This window comes from Amphibalanus amphitrite, unplaced genomic scaffold (assembly GCF_019059575.1).
Source record: "Amphibalanus amphitrite isolate SeventyFive unplaced genomic scaffold, NRLGWU_Aamphi_draft 001138F_arrow, whole genome shotgun sequence".
NCBI classification, from domain to species: domain Eukaryota; kingdom Metazoa; phylum Arthropoda; class Thecostraca; order Balanomorpha; family Balanidae; genus Amphibalanus; species Amphibalanus amphitrite.
The window spans coordinates 12,584-32,244 of record NW_024882632.1 but is presented as its reverse complement, the minus strand read 5'-3'; the positions used below and the strand labels follow the sequence as shown (position 1 = coordinate 32,244).

At 51.1% G+C, this 19,661-nt stretch overlaps 1 protein-coding gene across 5 annotated transcripts in view; it reads left to right on the top strand.

Annotated features, from left to right (window-relative positions):
• LOC122370508 overlaps window positions 1-18,961 on the top strand; it is a 33,283-nt gene extending 14,322 nt beyond the window's left edge. Inside the window, exons 2-4 of one of the 5 annotated variants that reach the window (XM_043346162.1) lie at window positions 9,730-9,836; window positions 18,535-18,760; window positions 18,813-18,961. In XM_043346162.1, the coding sequence (XP_043202097.1) occupies window positions 9,740-9,836; window positions 18,535-18,760; window positions 18,813-18,828 (339 nt within the window). In that variant the 5' untranslated portion in view covers window positions 9,730-9,739 and the 3' untranslated portion in view covers window positions 18,829-18,961. Of the gene's footprint in view, window positions 1-9,729; window positions 9,837-16,948; window positions 17,556-18,534 lie in introns of those variants that run through there. The other 4 variants (XM_043346160.1, XM_043346159.1, XM_043346161.1 and 1 more) reach the window with 4 other exon arrangements.
• The last annotated feature ends 700 nt before the right edge of the window (window positions 18,962-19,661 follow it).

The following is a 19,661-nucleotide window of genomic DNA, read 5'->3' as shown; positions in this document are numbered from 1 at the left end:
AGTTCCACGCACTTCGACAGGCCCAAGGTGAGGATATCACGCATTTCGTAGCGCGGCTACGTTCCAAAGCCGCTCTCTGCGACTTCTCAGTAACTGCGCATAGACCTCACGCAGAAAGCACCGAGCCCGGCCCGATCAGTTACGAGGAGGACGTGCTACAGACGCAGATGGTTGTCGGTCTTTACAACCCAGAGCATCAAAGCCAAATTCTGTCGGCAGCCGATCGGTATCCGACATTCGCACAGAAATTCCAGGCCCTTCTCACGATGCAGGCTGCCGACGATAGCGAGAAGCAGCTTCAGACGGGCGTGTTGCCGACCAGCAGACAGGCAGCACCAGATATTGCGGCGGCTCATCGCTCTGCATATCAACAGCAGCGACACAAACCTGACAAGCTGCCCAATGCTGACAGCCAGGAGGAGCTCAGTCCGTGTCGCTGGTGCGGAGGGCGGCACAGGACGTCCGGCAACAAGTACCAGCACTCATCCTGCCCAGCACGTGGTAAGACTTGCACAAATTGTCAGAAGCGAAATCACTTCGCTCGTGCATGTCGGGCTGCCCAGCCAGTGAGTGCAAGCGCTGAGTCGTCCCTGGACGCGTTCGGAGACGGTATGGATGAGATATCAGCGCACGCTAACGTCTCCGGACCGGCTCAGTCAGCCAGCGCCCTGCCGTCTAGCACTACTGCCAGATCTACAGTCTCCCAAAGCAGTGCACAATCAGTGTCTCACATGGAGTGGAAAGATGGTCAGTTCACGACTTGCCAGCCAAAACGCCATCCAGAACTTCCAGTCACGCTCACCATCATGCAGGAAGCCCATTCCAGATTCGGGAAGCGTCTCACAGGGATCGAGCGCAGTAAAGTCGACCACGGCGTGCGCGCCACAGCGTGCGCTGACACTGGAGCCATGACCTGCTCTGGGGGGATGGAGATTTTGAAACTCCTGCGCTGTCCGGAACACCTTCTCCTGAAGACCTCACACCGCATCATTGGCGTAACGGGCACACGATTGGAGGTGATAGGCTCACTTCTGCTGAGGATTGAGGCCAAAGGACGAGTCACTAGACAAGTAGTGTACATCTCGCGCAACACGCACGGTCTCTATTTATCTGAAAGGGCCCTCAGAGACCTGGGAGTCGTGCCGGAACACTTCCCTTTGCCCGAAAACGGACCGGACGGATCTAAGGTTACGTCCCAGCGCACAGACCCAGATGAGGTCAACAAAGCACAGACCCACACAGCGCCCTGTGGGTGTCTGAAGAGGTCACCAGTGCCCGCGATCCCGGAGAAGATGCCGCTTCCAGCCGTCGAGGAAAACAGGGAGAAGTTAGAGCACTGGATCAGAGACCATTTTGCCAGCAGCGCATTCAATACCTGCGAGCACCAGCCACTCCAGGAGATGACGGGCACACCACTAGATATCCAGTTCAAGGCCGATGCAACACCGACGGCTGTTCATACGCCCATTCCAGTCCCCCACCACTGGAAAAGACAGGTAAAGGCCGGTCTGGACCAAGACGTACGTCTTGGCATAATTGAGCCGGTGCCACAGGGAACCCCGACACGCTGGTGTTCGAGGATGGTGGTCGCAGCGAAAAAGGATGGCTCTCCTCGTCGGACAGTAGACCTCCAGCGGGTGAACGAGGCCACCCTCCGAGAGACTCACCATACGCCCAGTCCCTTCAATCTCGTCGCTAGCGTGCCACCCGGGACAAAGAAGACTACCCTGGACGCATGGAATGGCTACCATAGCCTATCACTGGCCGAGAACGCGAGAGAAGCGACAACCTTCATAACTGAGTGGGGAAGGTATCGCTACAAGCGCGCACCTCAGGGATTTCACGCCTCCGGTGACGGCTATACACGCCGCATGGATGACATCACTGCAGGGACGGAGCGTCTTAGAAGGTGTGTCGACGACTCTTTGCTCTGGGACGGATCACTGGAGGAGGCCTTTTGGCACACCGTGCACTACATCACGCTCTGTGGGGAACACGGCGTCGTGTTCAACCCTTCTAAATTCTCTTTCGGGGCGGACACCGTTGACTTCGCTGGTTTCACAGTCACTGCTGACGGGTACAAACCAACGGGACGGCTTCTCGACGCCATCCGTAACTTTCCGACGCCATCCAACCTCACAGGAGTCAGAAGCTGGTTCGGGCTGGTTAACCAAGTCTCCTACGCGTTTGCCCAGTCTGAGGTCATGTCACCCTTCAGAGAACTGCTCAAAACTAAAGGCAACAGCAAGTTTTACTGGGACGAGACTCTTGACCGACTGTTCCAGCAATCCAAAGATACCATTGCCAAGCGCGTGGCTGAAGGTGTGCGAGCATTTGAGATTGATCGGCCAACCTGCCTCTCAACAGACTGGAGCAGACATGGACTCGGCTTCATCCTCCAGCAAAAACACTGCCAGTGTGGCATGGAAAAGGCACCATACTGTGGGCCAGATCACTGGAAACTCGTATTCGCCGGGAGTCGCTTCACCACAGATGCCGAGTCTCGGTATGCCCCAGTGGAGGGAGAGGCTCTCGCTCTCGTCTACGGACTTCAGCAGTGTCGCATGTTTGTACTGGGATGTCCGAATCTCACCGTAGCAGTTGATCATAAGCCACTGGTAAAACTATTCTCAGACCAGTCGCTGGAGAACATAAAAAACCCACGGCTGTTCAGCTTGAAGGAGAAAACGCTCATGTACCGCTTCACAATCAAGCACGTCCCGGGGAAAGAGCATGTGGGTCCAGATGCTGCTTCCAGATATCCAGCCTCCAGCAGTGCAGCCACGCCCACACAGCTGAACGACTCGCTGAGCGGCTTTGCAGTCATGAGAGCTGAGCCGGCCCACACAGATACTGAACACGCACGAAGCATCCATGAAGCCATGGTGGCCGTTGCTGAGCTGGCAGCCTCCTCGGCCGGCTCGGACGGATTTCGAGCGATCACTTGGGAGCTGGTGAAGGAGGAGTGCATGGTAGACGCCACCAGCATCGACCTAGCGGCAATGATCTGCCGCGGCTTCCCCGAGACGCGTTCCGACGTCCCGGACCACCTCAAAGTCTTCTGGCCGATGAGACACGACCTGCATGAGCTCGAAGGCGTCCCATTCCACGGCCAGAAAATGTACATTCCACAGTCACTTCGAGTGGAATTACTGGAATGTCTTCACTCAGCTCATCAGGGCGAAGTGGGCATGAAAAACAGCGCTCGGAACCGATTTTTCTGGCCTGGGATGGATGCAGCAATAACACAGAAGCGAGCACAGTGTAAAACATGCCAAAGGATGGCCCCGTCACAGCCAAGCGAACCAGCGCTGGAACCGCCGTGCCCCGATTTTCCCTTCGAGATAGTCTGCACAGACTACTTCCAGCTGGCAGGCTACTTCTACCTGGTGTACGTGGACCGCTATTCAGGATGGTTGAACATCAGTCAAATGTCAGATGGCAAGATCTCGACCCTGGTCTCCGAGCTACGCAAGTATTTTGCGCACTGGGGCGTACCCGCCACCATTGAGTCTGACGGTGGACCGCCATTTAACAGCGAGGAATTCAAACAATTCCTCCAACAGTGGGGCATCAAGCACAGGCTCTCCTCTGCGCATTACCCCCAGAGCAATGGCCGTGCCGAAGTCGCTGTCAAAGCAGCGAAACGGCTTCTACAAGACAACACGAGCAGGTGCGGCCAGCTCAACACGGATCAAGTGACACGAGCGCTTCTTCAGTTCCGTAACACACCTGGGCGCGACGGTACGCGCGAGTCACCAGCACAGATCCTCTTCGGACGGCAGCTACGTGATGGACTCCCGACGCCGCACTTTGTTCGTCCCGAATGGGGGAAATTGAGGGAGCTCCGGGAACGTGGGTACGCTCAGCTGCACGGAAAGAACATCGACAAACGCTGCCTTGAGCCACTTGGCGTTGGGGACATAGTACAAGTACAGAACCAGCAAGGATCTCAGCCGACTCGCTGGGACCGCACCGGTATGGTCGTAGAAACACTGGGTAACCGTCAATACAGCGTCAAGATGCATGGCAGTGGCCGGCTCACCCTGCGAAACCGCCGCTTCCTCAGGAAGATACAGTCTCTGAACCCTGCCAATCATCAACCAATGAACCACACCACGGTCTACCAACGAGATCGCCCGCTCCTGCGCCCCAATGGACCGTCCGGAGCCCCCGTCCCGCCGGTCTTCAGTGCTGCGTCGCCGCCGGCCCCGGCGCCATTGCAGCCCGCCACCATCCATAGGCCGATTCCAGCATCAACAGCAAAGGCGACTGCCCGTGCGCCTCGGGCTGCCTCCTTAGCCCCACCATCAGTCATCCCACCAGCCAGCACTGATCCAGGGCAGCCGCTTGTCCAGCTACAAGCACCTTCGGCAGTTCAGCAAGATCATCCTCACCAACTCTTTCGTGGTTGTTATTAACAATCAGCATGTCGGGAGAACATGCATAACAAAATCGCGTGTGCACAAGTGTTAATTAAATGAGTGTGACGAGAACGGGAAACTGCGGATGATTCAGAATATAAAGTAGAACTTGGAAAATAAGTACTTGAATTTCATTTGCATATCATTCAGTTTTAGTTATCTGGTATATTTGAAATGAGACTGCAACGGCGGGCACCGCTAAAAAATGTCGAAACTAAGTCGATCAGTGTCGTATGAATTTTTCGTGTCGAGAAAAAAGATTAATGCACAGGATTTCCTTAATCAGACTAACTAGACTTCGATAACATGGAATTTTTGCTCATTATTACGGAGCGAGCGAAGCGAGCGTAGTCTTTGATTAACGGAAATTTCTGAGTATGAGCGGCCGGCCGGCCGGCCGGCCGGCCGTGGTCACGCTTTTGCGAGGCTTATATCTCAGCAACCACTTGACCGATTTACACGCGGTAATTTTTGTAGGGTAGCTTCATTCCTTCTACCAAGTATTGGACTATTCCCGATGCATGTGGGTGACCCCTTATGCACGTGCCACGTGCAAAACGAAGAGGTGTCAGTTTTGTAATTGTTGCAATATCTCGGTAACTACTTGGCCGATTGCGCTGAAAGTTGGCATGTAGGTAGGCACCCACTAGGCACTGCATATACATGTGCCAGAGTTGGGGTGCTGCTGCACGTGCGCACGTGCAGGGGTCGTTTCCAGATCTCGGAAACGGCTGGACCGATTGCGCTCAAATTTGGTACACGGTTAGGGACCGGTTAGTAGGGTGCCGTGCACAAGTCAGTTGGGACCCATTTTGCACGTGCGCACGTGCAGGGTGCCGCTTCCAGATCTCGAGAACGGCTGGGCCGATTGTGCCCAAATTCGGCACATCGCTAGAGACCAGTTAGTAGGGTGCCGTGCACAAGTCAGTTGGAGGTACCCCCTTGCAATTTCGCACGTGCAAGGCCCACCCTCTCGCTCGCTCCGTTAGTCGCCCCAAAAGGCGTTATACTGGTAGGTATTTACGGAATAGGTATGGGATGTTAGAAAATTAATGGAGGCTTTATTTATATGCATCGATAATCTACAAATAGCTCAAGAATATGGTTTCAGAATTGTGAATGTTTGAATATTCGCTCATGAGGTACCGATGTAACAGTAAGGACGATCGTGTGCGTTCTCATCAGATGAGGTTAACTGGCGCGACATGATAAAGAATTAGGTACGTGAGAATATCCCCGTTATCCGTTATCGTTCAGGATAGGGTAGCCTGGGGCAAGACGCCCCAGATAATTTATTTTGCTACATAAATTTTGTCCCACATCACCTGGGAGGCCAAATTTGTGCTCAATGCATTCTTTGGACATTTTACTTTAAATTGCACCCCTCAAATTCATTCACTTATGATCGGACTCCAAGCTAGGAAGTGATTTGTGAAGCAACTGCAAATGGGGCATTTTGCCCCAACCCCAGGGCAAAACGCCCCACGGCCTGGGGCAAGTAGCCCCATACTTAAGATTAAAGATTCAACATGGTAGTTGGCTAAATCTTATGTGAGAGGTCCGTTAGACCTCTGGAGGCACGGCACTGAAGTTAGCACATTCCATCCTGTCAGGTGTTCAGCTATGACACTATTGTATGAGCAGGTTTTTCACCTACCTCATAAGACCAAATAATAAATTATTGCAATGCAAATGTTAACAAAATACTTCCTTTGCCATCCAGTTGATGAGAAAAATACACATAAAGACATAGAAACTTACTGTTCGCCAGCTACCGAACATTAGAAAGTGGGTAGCCCGAACAACACATGAGGTAAAACGCCCCAGGGGCTTTTTGCCCCGCGACCTACTGGGGCGTTTTACCTCATCACGTAGTTCGGTCAGAGAAGAGAACAACGCCTTGCACTCCAGCAAGACATAATTTAACACGAACCAACCCGGCATGATAAGCGTTAGACAATAGTTGTTCAAAATACATAAAAGTCGTTAACCTGACGTGGACCATAAAAGAACGCCATGATACATAATCTGATGACAAAACATAAAAATCACTCAAAAAACACATTTTTGGCTATATCTCCCGAAAGAGTCGTCACAATTTCTTTCCAGTCTGCTCATATAATGATCATATAGTGCACGTTTTATAGAAGAGATGATGTTCCCTTAGAACTCTGCCAGTTCCGAGAAACATCGGTGAGGCGTTTTACCTCGGCGGGGCGACTTGCCCCGGTCTACCCTACACATGGAATGCATATTGCACATATATTTAACGGAGTTGAAATTATGACCGCGGCTGTTGCCTGTCAGCGGCCATATGTAAACAGTTTAGAATTGCACCGTGAGACGGCTTCATAACAGGACACTGTGGAAGTGGGTGTTTATGTAAACATAAACGACGAGGGAAGAACCGGGTTTACAAAATGGTGACGTCAATGCCATTTCACGCGTCTTTTGTGATGTTTATTCCGCCAACCTTTCAGCCTACCTTTCGCCTACCTACCTACCTACGTACCGGAAAGTGGGGCTATTTGAGACAGTGGGGCTATTTGAGACAGTAAGGTAGTGGGTTAGTAAAATCGCTGTAAAATGAGAACCGTTTGATATTTTTTCGCCATTTTTGCTTAGGCTGATGTGGAATTGAACAGTGAATGACCTGAATAACCTTTTTGAAAATCTCGAAAATTTTGAAAGAAATTTGGCATAAAATACGAAATACAGAAAAACGCACAATTTCAGTTGCTCGAAAAGGACCCCTACCTGCAGCTTAACATAGTTGAAATTTTAACAGCTTCGGCACTGCATCTATCGTTACTACCATTTTACTCATAGGCTAAGCCCATTTTTCATGAAAATATTATACATTGTTAACGTTACTGCCGATTGCGTAACCCATTGTCTCAGAATCCCGATGATGCCCACCTGGTCAAACCTCAACCGATATGCAAATAGCTACTGATAATGGTGGTGCGATTGCACCCGAGAAGACTTACCACCATCTACTTGAAGTGCATCGAACTTTCGACATGAGCAACACCGGTGAATCGGTCGTGGTCACAAACGTACAGTGGGCTCATGTTGGGTACTTTTAGTAGCAACCAATATTTACATGTTCGCAGTATAACATAGGGTAGACCGGGGCAAGTCGCCCCGCCGAGGTAAAACGCCTCACCGATGTTTCTCGGAACTGGCAGGGTTCTGGGGAAACATCATCTCTTCTATAAAACGTGCACTATATGATCATTATATGAGCAGACTGGAAAGAAATTGTGATGACTCTTTCGGGAGATATAGCTAAAAATGTGTTTTTTGAGTGATTTTTATGTTTTGTTGTCAGATTATGAATCATGGCGTTCTTTTATGGTCCACATTAGGTTAACGACTTTTATGTATTTTGAACAACTATTGTCTGACGCTTATCATGCCGGGTTGGTTCGTGTTAAATTATGTCTTACTGGAGTGCAAGGCGTTGTTCTCTGACCGAACTACGTGATGGGGTAAAACGCCCCAGAAGGTCGCGGGGCAAAAAGCCCCTGGGGCGTTTTACCTCTTGTATTGTTGGGGCTACCCACTTTCTAATGTTCGGTAGCTGGCGAACAGTAAGTTTCTATGCCTTTATGTGTATTTTTCTCAGCAACTGGATGGCAAAGGAAGTATTTTGTTAACATTTGCATTGCAATAATTTATTATTTGGTCTTATGAGGTAGGTGAAAAACCTGCTCATACAACAGTGTCATATGCTGAGCACCTGAAAGGATGGAATGTGCTAACTTCAGTGCCGTGCCTCCAGAGGTCTAACGGACCTCTCACATAAGATTTAGCCAACTACCATGTTAAATCTTTAATCTAAGGTATGGGGCTACTTGCCCCAGGCCGCGGGGCGTTTTGCCCTGGGGTTGGGGCAAAATGCCCCATTTGCAGTTGCTTCACAAATCACTTCCTAGCTTGGAGTCCGATCATAAGTGAATCAATTTGAGGGGTGCAATTTAAAGTAAAATGTCCAAAGAACGCATTGAGCACAAATTTGGCCTTTCAGGTGATGTGGGACAAAATTTATGTAGCAAAATAAATTATCTGGGGCGTCTTGCCCCAGGCTACCCTAATGACCCTTTAGCTGGTGACCAATCTAGTTATTCTGATGAATATGTCCTTAAAATGTGCTTCATCAGTCACTGACTTAGTCGACAATCAACACATGTCTGCCTTGGTTAACCAAAAACACCATTGAAGATTACTTAACACATGAACGATACTGTTAGGTGAGCCTATGCAAGTAGGTACTTGATGTGGTAGGGTAACCGGTTAATTGCTATAGCATGCAGCGATCGAGCAAAATCGGCATAAAATCAAAACCGCTTAACATTTTTCTGTTATTTCTTCGCATGAAGATGTGCAATTGAACAAGGAATCATGCAGACCATTCACTTAAATGTTTTGGGAAATCTTATAGCTCATTTGATTCATTACAGTGTGCCTCATAAGGTAGCGAGTCTGTCTCAAATAGCCCCACCGACTTCCAGTATATCTGTTTTCACGCCACCAGGGTTATATACAAAAACTGTCTTCCAAAATTTTACTGTCGTTGACTTTGAAATGGTCCTTAATGATCATCCTGTCATTTTGAAAGTTTAGGGTCACATCATATTATGATAGCCTTAGCATGTAGTGATGCAATTTTATAACCTACCGAAATGAAGCATCCTACGAAAAAGGAAAATATTGAATACAAAGGAAACATAATTGTCTTTGCAAAAATAATTTTCGCCAGAATGATCAGAATTTAATTTCCAATCGGATGGCGTTTAAAAAACTATTTCTAGCGTGACCGATTTTGTTCAATTTCTTCGTAACTAAAACTGTCTCAAATAGCCCCACCCTATGGGGCCATTTGAGACAGGCTTTAGCTAACAAAATATCCTTAATCATTATTACTAGCTGAACCAAAATGCACCTATATGAAAGAGCTCACAGGGAACTACATTTTTGCAATTTACATGCTATAAGAAATATGAACCGTCTTAAAGGGAGAGGCCAAAAACTGTAAAATCCGTTTCAAATAGCCCCACTTTACGGTACCTTTCTTTTTTTTAACATAAAAATGGTTTCGGACTCCAGCTGTACGGAACATTAGTGATTTCAGGTAATTAAATATTTTGGCTACCTATTAGGTATCTGATATTTGCCCCATATAACCTTCTACCCCTCCACTGACCGGACTGACCCCTCCCACAGGAGCGCAGCCATGGTGCACTGGAAGCGTGACCTCGACCTGTAGGTACACCACTGACCGGACTGGCCCCTTCCACAGGAGTGCAGCCATGGTGCACTGGAAGCGTGACCTCGACCTGTACACCATCGGACGGCCGCTGGAGCGCAATGCCGGCTTCTGGCTCAACTACATGAAGGGCCTCAAAGGTAGGACGCCGGCCGACCCGAGGTGCCGCCGTCTGCTCATCACGCTGCGATAATAACAACATCGGCACCCATAACAGAACTGCCGCAGCGAATTAACAATATCGGCCAAACGCTACGATTTTCTATGGCAATAACATTATTATACACGATGAAGTAAAACAGTATGAGATGTTTTACATTTGCGGCATGCTTGCGTATCTATCACATTGCGCTTTTGTCTTTCTTTTAATTTCATTTAGATTTAAATCACCGAAATGTCAAACATAGGGGCATTTGTTGCTTGCGTAAACGGCATAACTGTATCTACCAGATACAGTTATGCCTGCTAATCTGGCGACATAATCTGGCGACATAATCTGGCGACATAATCTGGCGACATAATCTGGCAGTATAATGCACTACAAGCCCTTCATATGCAATTATAGCGCTGTCTTCACTCTTCAGTGAGACTCAGGAATTCCTTTAATAAGACAGTACATTTCCGCTGGTCAGACCCACGATTTCCTCTACTGAGACAGTCGGCTTCCCACAGTGAGACACTCTGATGTCTTTCGTTAAACACTTGCCTTCAGTGAGGCACTAGACTGGATCGTATAAGCCACTCTTCTGGACCAAGTGAGATGCTCGACGGAATCTAATGAGATGCTCGACTATAGATAATGTGAGACGCTCGGCTACATCCAGGGAGACACTCGGTTAGATCCAGTGGGATGAGCATTGAGCAGTTTTCCCCAGTGAAACGCTCGGCTGACTCCGGTGAACCACTCGACTGGCTCCAGTGGGATCGCCGCTAGCTCCAGTGAGATCGCAGCTGGCTCCAGTCCGGCTCTCGACTGGCTTAAAGTCCGGCTCTCAGTGGCTCCAGTCAGGCATTAACGGTTGACTGAAGACAGCAGAAGACAGTTGGCTCTCTGTCATAGCTCGATGCTGGTTCTACTAACCCTCGACTGGTTCCATTAGCCCTCGGCTGGCTCCAGCCAGGCCCTCGGCTGGCTCAAGTGACATCTCTCGGTGTTGGTTTGGTTCCATTAACCCTCGGCTGGCTCCAGCCCGGCGCTCGGCTGGCTCCACTGTCGTCTCTCGATGCCAAACGCAGTCGGCCTTGGCACTGACGCCGGCGGTTGGCGGGACGTCACCGGTGTGCCTGCCGCTGGCTCCAGCTGCCGCCAGGACGGTCTGTCGGCCGTGCCGTCACCGCAGGCCGTGCAGCAGACCGTCACCACAGTACTCAGCAGACCTCCACAGTACTCAGCAGACCGTCACCACAGTACTCAGCAGACCGTCACCACAGTACTCAGCAGACCGTCACTAAAGTACTCAGCAGACCGTCACCACAGTACTCAGCAGACTGTCACCACAGTACTCAGCAGACCGTCACCACAGTACTCAGCAGTCACCACAGTACTCAGCAGACCGTCACCACAGGCCGTGCAGCAGACCGTCACCACAGTACTCAGCAGACCGTCACCACAGTACTCAGCAGACCGCACCACAGTACTCAGCAGACCTCCACAGTACTCAGCAGACCTCCACAGTACTCAGCAGACCTCCACAGTACTCAGCAGACCTCCACAGTACTCAGCAGACCGTCTCCACAGTACTCAGCAGACCTCCACAGTACTCAGCAGACCGTCACCACAGTACTCAGCAAACCGTCACCACAGGCCGTGCAGCAGACCGTCACCACAGTACTCAGCAGACCGTCACCACATGCCGTGCAGCAGACCGTCACCACAGTACTCAGCAGACCTCCACAGTACTCAGCAGAGTGCAGACCGTCTCCACAGACCCCACTCACAGGCCATGGAGCTGCCCGTCTCCACAGGCAGTCTGCAGTGTCCGTCACCGCGGCCCGTCAGGGCAGCAAACGGACAGGGCGAAGGAGCTCGACTACAACTGGGACTGAGCAGCTCAGGGGGTGGGGGAGGGCCTGGTGGTTACCTCCAACTGGGAGGTGTCAGTTGGTCATTTCTCCAACTGGGAGACCTGTCAGTTGGTCATTTCTCCAACTCAGAGGTGTCAGTTGATCAGTCCTCCTACTCGAAGGTGTCGGTTGGTCAGTCCTCCAACTTGGAGGTGTCAATTTGGTCATTTCTCCAACTGCAAGGTGTCAGTTGGTCAGTCCTCCAACTAGGAGTGTCATTTGGTCAGCTCTCCAACTGGGAGGTGTCAGTTGGTCAGTCCTCCAACTGGGAGGTGTCATTTGGTCAGCTCTCCTGCTGGGAGGTGTCAGTTGGTCAGCTCTCCAACTGGGAGGTGTCATTTGGTCATTTCTCCAAGTGGGAGGTGTCAGTTGGTTAACTCCAACTGGGAGGTGTCAGCTGGTCAACTCTCCACTCACAGTGTCAGTTGGTCAGTCCTCCACTAAGAAGTGTCGGTTGGTCAGTCCTACTCAGAGGTGTCAGTTGGTCAACTCTCCACTCAGAGGTGTCGGCGCCAGCGGGCCGGCCGGCCGGCCGGTGGGCGGCGGGCGGGTATTTTTGGCCGTCGGACGGAGCCCGCCTAACACGGCGCCCACTGGCTGGCACGGCTCCGAGGGACGGGGGCCACTGACGGGGCCGCTCCGCCGCTCCGGCCGGCTGGCCGCGGGATATGATCGCAGCCAGCGCGGACGGTACGGAGCACCCACCGCCGGCTGTCCCGCGCACATCGTTTGGACAGCGCAATCACAACACCGGCCTTTTAAGAGACGTCAGTCAAGCTGACCTGAAACAGACGACTGGGCTAGAAAACGAGCATGCATACGAGCATAATGTTCGTTTTAAATCCTGCATTCATCGTTTTTGTCGTTTGCTTTGCAGTTTTTAATACCTATGTGTATGTAATCGAATGTTTTTCTCTCCCTAATGCGTTTTACTGCCAACATAATCCCAATATTTATTAAGGGTTTAGCGGTAGTTATAATTTAACTGCCTGTTGTAAGTATGGAAGAGGTTGTCGCATTTACCAAATGGAGAATGATGTACTCATGCGACCCGGTAATCGAGCTGGGATGCAGAATTTCAACCAGCCTGCCAAAGTTCAATAGGCCGGCCATGTGCGCAGTTGTGTGCTTGCTTTGTTCGGATTCCAAAACCGTGTGGAAGGAAAACATCCGGAATATTGAGTTACGATGCTGTCGAATCCAGCGGCATTCCAGCTTATCTGGCGTTTGGCTGTGACTGAAGAGAAAACACGGAAACCATTTATAGGCAGGGAGTTGATAGGTACTGGTGATGGAAACGAACGATGTGACTTCAGTTAAATGGACTCTATAGGTATCTCATCCCATCTGAACGACATAAAGATATGTGCTGACATTATACCTAAATATTATTGCTTTTTCAAAAGGTGTAGAAAATAGACAAATGTTCTATTAGTCGAAACTTGGACGTTTCGGATGCAATTCGTCTCCGGCGACATCACCTTTTATGGGTGAAACAGGCTTTCGGTGGTCGGGAAATCTAATGCAAGTGCAAGACAAAGAGCCTATTCAAATACATTAGCTTTCGCTTGTATGAACGCACGGGGGTGCATGCGATTGATGCGAGCGGTAGGTACTTGGTGCACTTGAATAGGCTCACGCATGTGATTTCCTGACAGTCAAAAGATTCTGTTAAATCTTTTGCAGAGAAGTAACGAAGAGAAACAGACGCTTCAGGTTTAACTAATGCCGCTCTAATTGTATGCATCTAACGTACACGTTCCTCAAACCCTCTCCCTGGTCCTGCTGTAAGCTGAGCGGAGACCCGGCCTGACCATCATCGGCTGACCTCCGCTGGTTCCCCTCCGCTGACCGCTGCCGGCTGACCTCCACTGACCTCCGCTGACCGCTGTCGGCTGACCCGACCCCGGCAGCCGAGTCGCGGGCGCTGCGCGGGGTCACGCCGCCCCTCTCCAGCGAGGCCATCCACGTGGCGCCCGAGTACAGCGCCGAAGTGTCCACCTCCAAGCGCAGCGTCGAGGTGCGCCAGGCACTGGTCAATGTGGTGGAGACACGGCCCGTCTACCAGCTGAAGATGGCGCCGGCCGTGCCCCAGTACTCGGCCCTCAACTAGACCCGACCCGCGCCGCCGCCGACCGACCGAGCGACCGACCGCTGTCGTAAGGCCATCCAAGACAGAGCAGAGCACGCTAGCACTCCGCCTAGAGCACCGCTAGCACCGGTAGCACCGGTAGCATCACTAGCACCGGTAGCACCGCTAGCACCGGTAGCGCCGGTAGCGCCGGTAGCACCCGCCTTCAGTAGAGCCGGGGACAGACCATGTAGGGGTAGCGTCCGTCGACGCGTGGGGTTGACTGGGCAGCTATCTGAGGAACCCTCCGGCTGCAGGCTGGGTCCGAGTCCGAGCCACCCGCCTCCCGACCGGACCGTACCCGTCCGCGCCCCTCCCCGTAGCGGCGGTGACCAGCTCACTGTCCCGACACCTAGCCGCAGCGTGTGGTGCCGACTGGCTGCTAGAGCGACCCCGCAGCAGCGCCACGGGTGTGTCGACAGAAGATAGTCGGAGATGGATAGACCTGAAGATAGTCGCGCCGCTATTCGATGCTTAGACCTTGGTCCTTGGTTAGTCGCATCTGCACCTACCATAATTAGATCTTGCCATGGTCCTACCTCTAAGATGGCTAGACTTGGAGATAGTCGCACCTCCATGATGAATAGAATAGACATTGGAAAAAGACGCAAGTATTTATACTTCAATGCGTTTTTTTTATTACCGTGCTTGTAGGTGGACCCAGAACGCACAAATTAGCCATGTCCCTGGCTTCGAGACGAATACCTAGAGTCAGTTCTTTCCTGAATCTACTTAGATGCATTGGAAGTGAGAGTGACCCTGTCTTTGTGCTTTGACCCTGCTTAGGCGCTTACAATTTACAAAGAGGGATGCTCACCAGCCTGGCGTTTTTATAAGTAGATGTGTGCGAGAGATAGGAGCTTGATTAAATGATATTGTAGGCGGCTATGGCCTATGGTGCACTTCTTCAATGGGGAGAAGAACGATAGTTGGCTCACTTCTGGCAGTTGGGATTGTCGGGCCTCCTCAGTCCTCAGTATGGTTGGATGGAATCATGGAAGTGCAGTAGGCCACAGAATGACTTTCCACTTATCACGGGCAGCCAGATGCCTGGAATGGTAGGCTGTGCCGCATCACTTGGACTGAGCGAGCGACACATTCTGTCCCTGCTCGACAGACGACAAAGACGTGCGTAACTGCGGAAGAGTCGGTACAAATAAGTATTTTAGGCAACTGATAGCTTGTGCGGAATGGAACATCATCCTATACTTAACTGGACGCTAGTGTTAAGTGTATACCTGTTCGTAAACGGTATGCACGTAGGACCTACTACGGTAGACACAAAGCTGTTTGTTAATTGTGAGCATAGCGGAGTGACAGCCAAGCCCAGACCGCCCAGACCTTTTCACTGTCTAGCACTCAAATAGACCCAACAGTTAGATGGCTCATAGGTCTGGATATATTTCCATGCACCTAAATCAAAATGCTGTATAAAGAAACGGATGTTTCAGCTTGATTTGCTTCAATTTTTGTAGGAAAGTTGGGACACGCTTTTGTTTGCTAACATGATTGCTCGTATTATCAGCAGGAGCAGCACCGCCACCAAAATGACCACCGGCTTGTAGAAACTGTCTCAATGTGGCGATGGGTAGTTGAATTTGAAGAGGATCATGCAAGTAGGATGACGATGAGAGTAGGACTGATAATTGCTAATTCGTTTTGCAATGCTTTATCCAGGGTTGTGCTTGACTCATGAGTCGAGTCAGAAATTTGACTCAACTCTGACTCAAATGAGTCAGATTTGAGTCGAGTCGGATAAAATGTTGAACTGTTGAGTTGAGTCGGAGTTGAGTCGGACAAAAACATTAAGGCGTTGAGTTGAGTCAGAGTTGAGTCAGTAAAATAATTTTGACATCGAGTTGAGTCAAACAATGAGTCAGCTGACTCAACTTTCTAGAAACAAGCTTTTCATCCCCACACCCCGCTTAACAACTTTGCCCTGGCCCTGCTGCCGGAATTTTTTTCACCCCCGCCCCGCTCAACAACTTTTTTATCTGAGTCAATTTTGAGTCAACTTACTTGACTCAACAAAAAATTTGAGTCAAGTTTGAGTCGACTCATATTTTCATTGAGCCGCTTGAGTCATGAGTCGAGTCAAGGGAAAAAATCAGCTCCTTGTTTGAGTCAGAGTTGAGTCAGGGCTTTCTGAAGTTGAATGATGAGTCGAGTCGGCAAATTTTTTTTAGTCGAGCACAACCCTGGCTTTATCACATGGAACGCGCACGCTCCCCGCTCTATCGTTTCGTCTTTAATCCTCAGCGCCTACCAAAATTTATGGAAGGCTTGATTATGTTTATTCAATGAGACTATTCAATGAAAACCTATCGGTTTTCTACATACAAACGCTCCGGCCGACAACAGGGCGGGCGGTATCCCCTCCCCTCCCCCACCGTTTCGCCATCAGCTGAGTTAAAGCCTAACGTTTAAGGTTTATACCTATCCATTAAAATAAGGCCATAATATCTGAGTGATTTTGAGTTTCTGCTTAGACGTGTTTCACCTTTTACTGTCAAAAAATTGCGAACTGACTGCTACCTAAGTTGTTTTGATCCGACAAACCCGTCAGTGTTCTTGCAGTCAGCGAAAGACGAGATGTGATTAAATCGTACCGTATGTCCAGCTGTGTTATGCTCTTGCTTACTCGTGAAAATTAAACCTAGGTATGTTAGCTAAAGCAATGACATGACCTTAGATCCCATTTACGTGACACATTTGTAAGTAACAATCAGTAGCGGCGGAACACCATCAATTAAGGGGGGGGGGGGGCACTGCCGACTTTTGGTCCCATTCTTTCCATGCAACGCCCATAGGGCTTATGTTAAAATGGCAAAATCAAAGGGGGCACGGTGCCCCGGTGCCCCCCCCCCCCCCGTTCCGCCGCCTATGGTAACAATTAAATGCTCGTATGTATCTAAGTTTCACCTGTGAAGCTCCAAATACCATTTATCCTGTGGCTCCGGCCTGTTTCAGCCCGTGGTCTGTATGCCGGGACACACACGCGGGGGGGGGGGGTGGCCGGTCCGCCCACTAACCACTAACGCCGGCCTGTGACTCCAGGTGACCACGGCGACACGACGCCGGTGCGCGGCGAGCCGACGCTGCCGGCGGCGCCGCGCAGCCGGCTGCGCACGCCACCGAGCGCCGCCGCCGCCGCCGAGCCGCCGTCGCCGCTCGGCGCCGGCAAGGACCCCTTCAGCGACCCCTTCTTCAAGAAGGACAAGGAGGAGCCATTCACGGCGCCCGACCCGCTCGACGGCGTCACGCTGCCCGACGACGTGCGCGACATCATCGACCGGGCGCGCCGGCGCCACCGCGACTTCAAGGCCGACGCCGACCGGCGCATGGCGCGCTTCTGAGCGGCGCGAGCGAGCGCGCGCGCGCGAGGTGGCCGCGGGCGCCGCCGTCTGGCGGGTGACCCGCCTGGGGGCGGCGGCGGCGCCCGCGGCGCTGCGGGTCCCCGCGACCCGGCGCCGAGCAGGGAGGAGGGCCGCGGCCCGCCGCTCGGTCGGCGGATGAGTATAGGCGGACGACTGACGAGCCGCGCCGGCGCTGAGCTGAGCTGAGCTGAGCTGGCCGAGCTGACTGCACCGAACGACGACAGGACTGACGCTGACAGCGCTGTGGCTATGGTGTTTTACCAATAAATACACGGTGTGGTGTCCAAGTGATCGAGGTACCCGACAACACACAGTACTGGATAACGGTACCGCTAAAACAGGCCGTCAGCCGTGTCACTGCGGCAATTACTACGCAGATTGCGGAGTACAACATTCGTAACCTGCATATATTCAACAATGCGAGATACAAATCAAAAGAATCTTCGTAAATGTAAGTTGAATCACAGCTGAACCAGAGCGCAGCGTTGCATTCCACTTATGTACATTCATGATCGCCGTCGCTCTAAGCCTGCTGAACACGAATATCGTGCATTCAAGTTTCAACGTTACGAAAGCCGACAGCGAAGGAGGGAGCTGATCGCCATTGAACGGTAAGCACCTAAGCGGCATCAGTGAAGCGCGGGAAACCAGGGAAATAAGAAATAATCCCTCTCTATTCTAAGCATGGAACCGGCCACTTGATACGCATGCAATGCATTAATCTCTGATTCAGTCTTGGCATGCCCAACATCTTTTATGCAGAATACAAACGTTGAAAATATGCCTAATGTCATTTTAGTGATAATGTACCCTAACTTTAACTTTAAACTGTTACCGGCTGACTATAGATGCAGGTTAGGCAGTGTGAAAACTCAGAAAATATTGTTGTGTTTTACCATTGTGTGCAATGTGCATAGGTACTATGTAATTGTAGGCATACAAAACGGCTTGAACAATAAACGTGCTCCAAAACCAAGGCACGCCCAGGACCTTGTTTATGTGATAGAGGACAGTGTTTGTTACACATGCACAGATGCACGTTATTAATGTCGATAGAACTAAACGTACTGTCTAGTCTATAGCTATATGTTTAGAATATCTCTGTACCTCGTCACTAGTGCAGTGGAGACGTACAGCTAGCGCTGCTGCTAGTTAGTTTAGCCCCAAAGCGTCCCCGAGTACCCGCCGCACGCTCGTGAAACCGCCGCCCGTTCCGTGAAACCGCCGCACGCCCGTGTGACCACTCTGTGTACCGCTGGTCGGCAGGTGACCACGACAGTCGCCCGGTACCCGGCGTGACCCCCGCCGGCTCCGGCGCGCACCCGCACTGGGCGCAGCCGGCCACCGGCCGCGACCTGCTCGACCCGCGCTTCCCGCTCGCCGCCGACGGTACCGGCGTCGGTCACAGCGCCGAGCTCGACGACATCAGAGACATCATCGCGCGGGCCAACCGGCGCCGCCGGCAGCAGGACATCGACGAGCAGCGGCGCAGGCTGGGGCTCTACTAGGCGAGCAGCGGCGCAGGCTGAGGGGCAGCGGCGCAGGCTGGGGCTCTACTAGACGAGCAGCGGCGCAGGCTGACGGGCAGCGGCGCAGGCTGGGGCTCTACTAGACCAAGCGGGCAATACAGACAGAACGAACAGCGCGGGTAGGCGGAGGGGCCAGAGAATCAATAATAAAGAATTAAACGTTACGCACTACACGTTTTCTACCATTGTTAGACATTCTGATTTTGGTTGACGCTGCTTTAATTTAAGTCATTTTATCATTCCTATTGGATGCATTTAAAATGTTTATGATGTTGCGGAAAAAGATTGAATTTAAATAAGAAAATAAACGTATTAAATAACTCTAAAGCAAATGCAACGCGTCTTTAGTCTTCGAAATAAATAACAGTCATATTTCGGACCTTTTGATTGTTGGCACGAGTTATAACATTTTGCGTCATCACGAAATATAGGCACACCATGGATATAATTACACATACAGTCCGGAATCCTAAAAATGCATTCAACTTTAAATGCAATATTATTATAGGGTTAAAATGAAAGTAACAAAAAACAACAACGCCTACAACGACTCGCGCCAAACGTAGATTGGACATTACTAGGCGATAGGCTGTGGTAATAGCCGAGAGTGCAAAGTAACGATGTGCATATTCCAGGTCGTGATTAACTACCAATAGGTACTTTTGCTGTTTGCAAACTGATTTAACACAATCAATTATTTAGCATAATGGCGCAGAACGGGCTGAGGCGTCCCGACGAAGTCCATGTCGTCTGTCCCACTCGATGAGGTGAAATTCATTTCAATCCATCACGTATACTCCGGCCAGCCCCACTTCGTCTGGCAGCCGGGGGGGGGGGGGGTTGGCGCGGCCGGCCGGGCCGTGT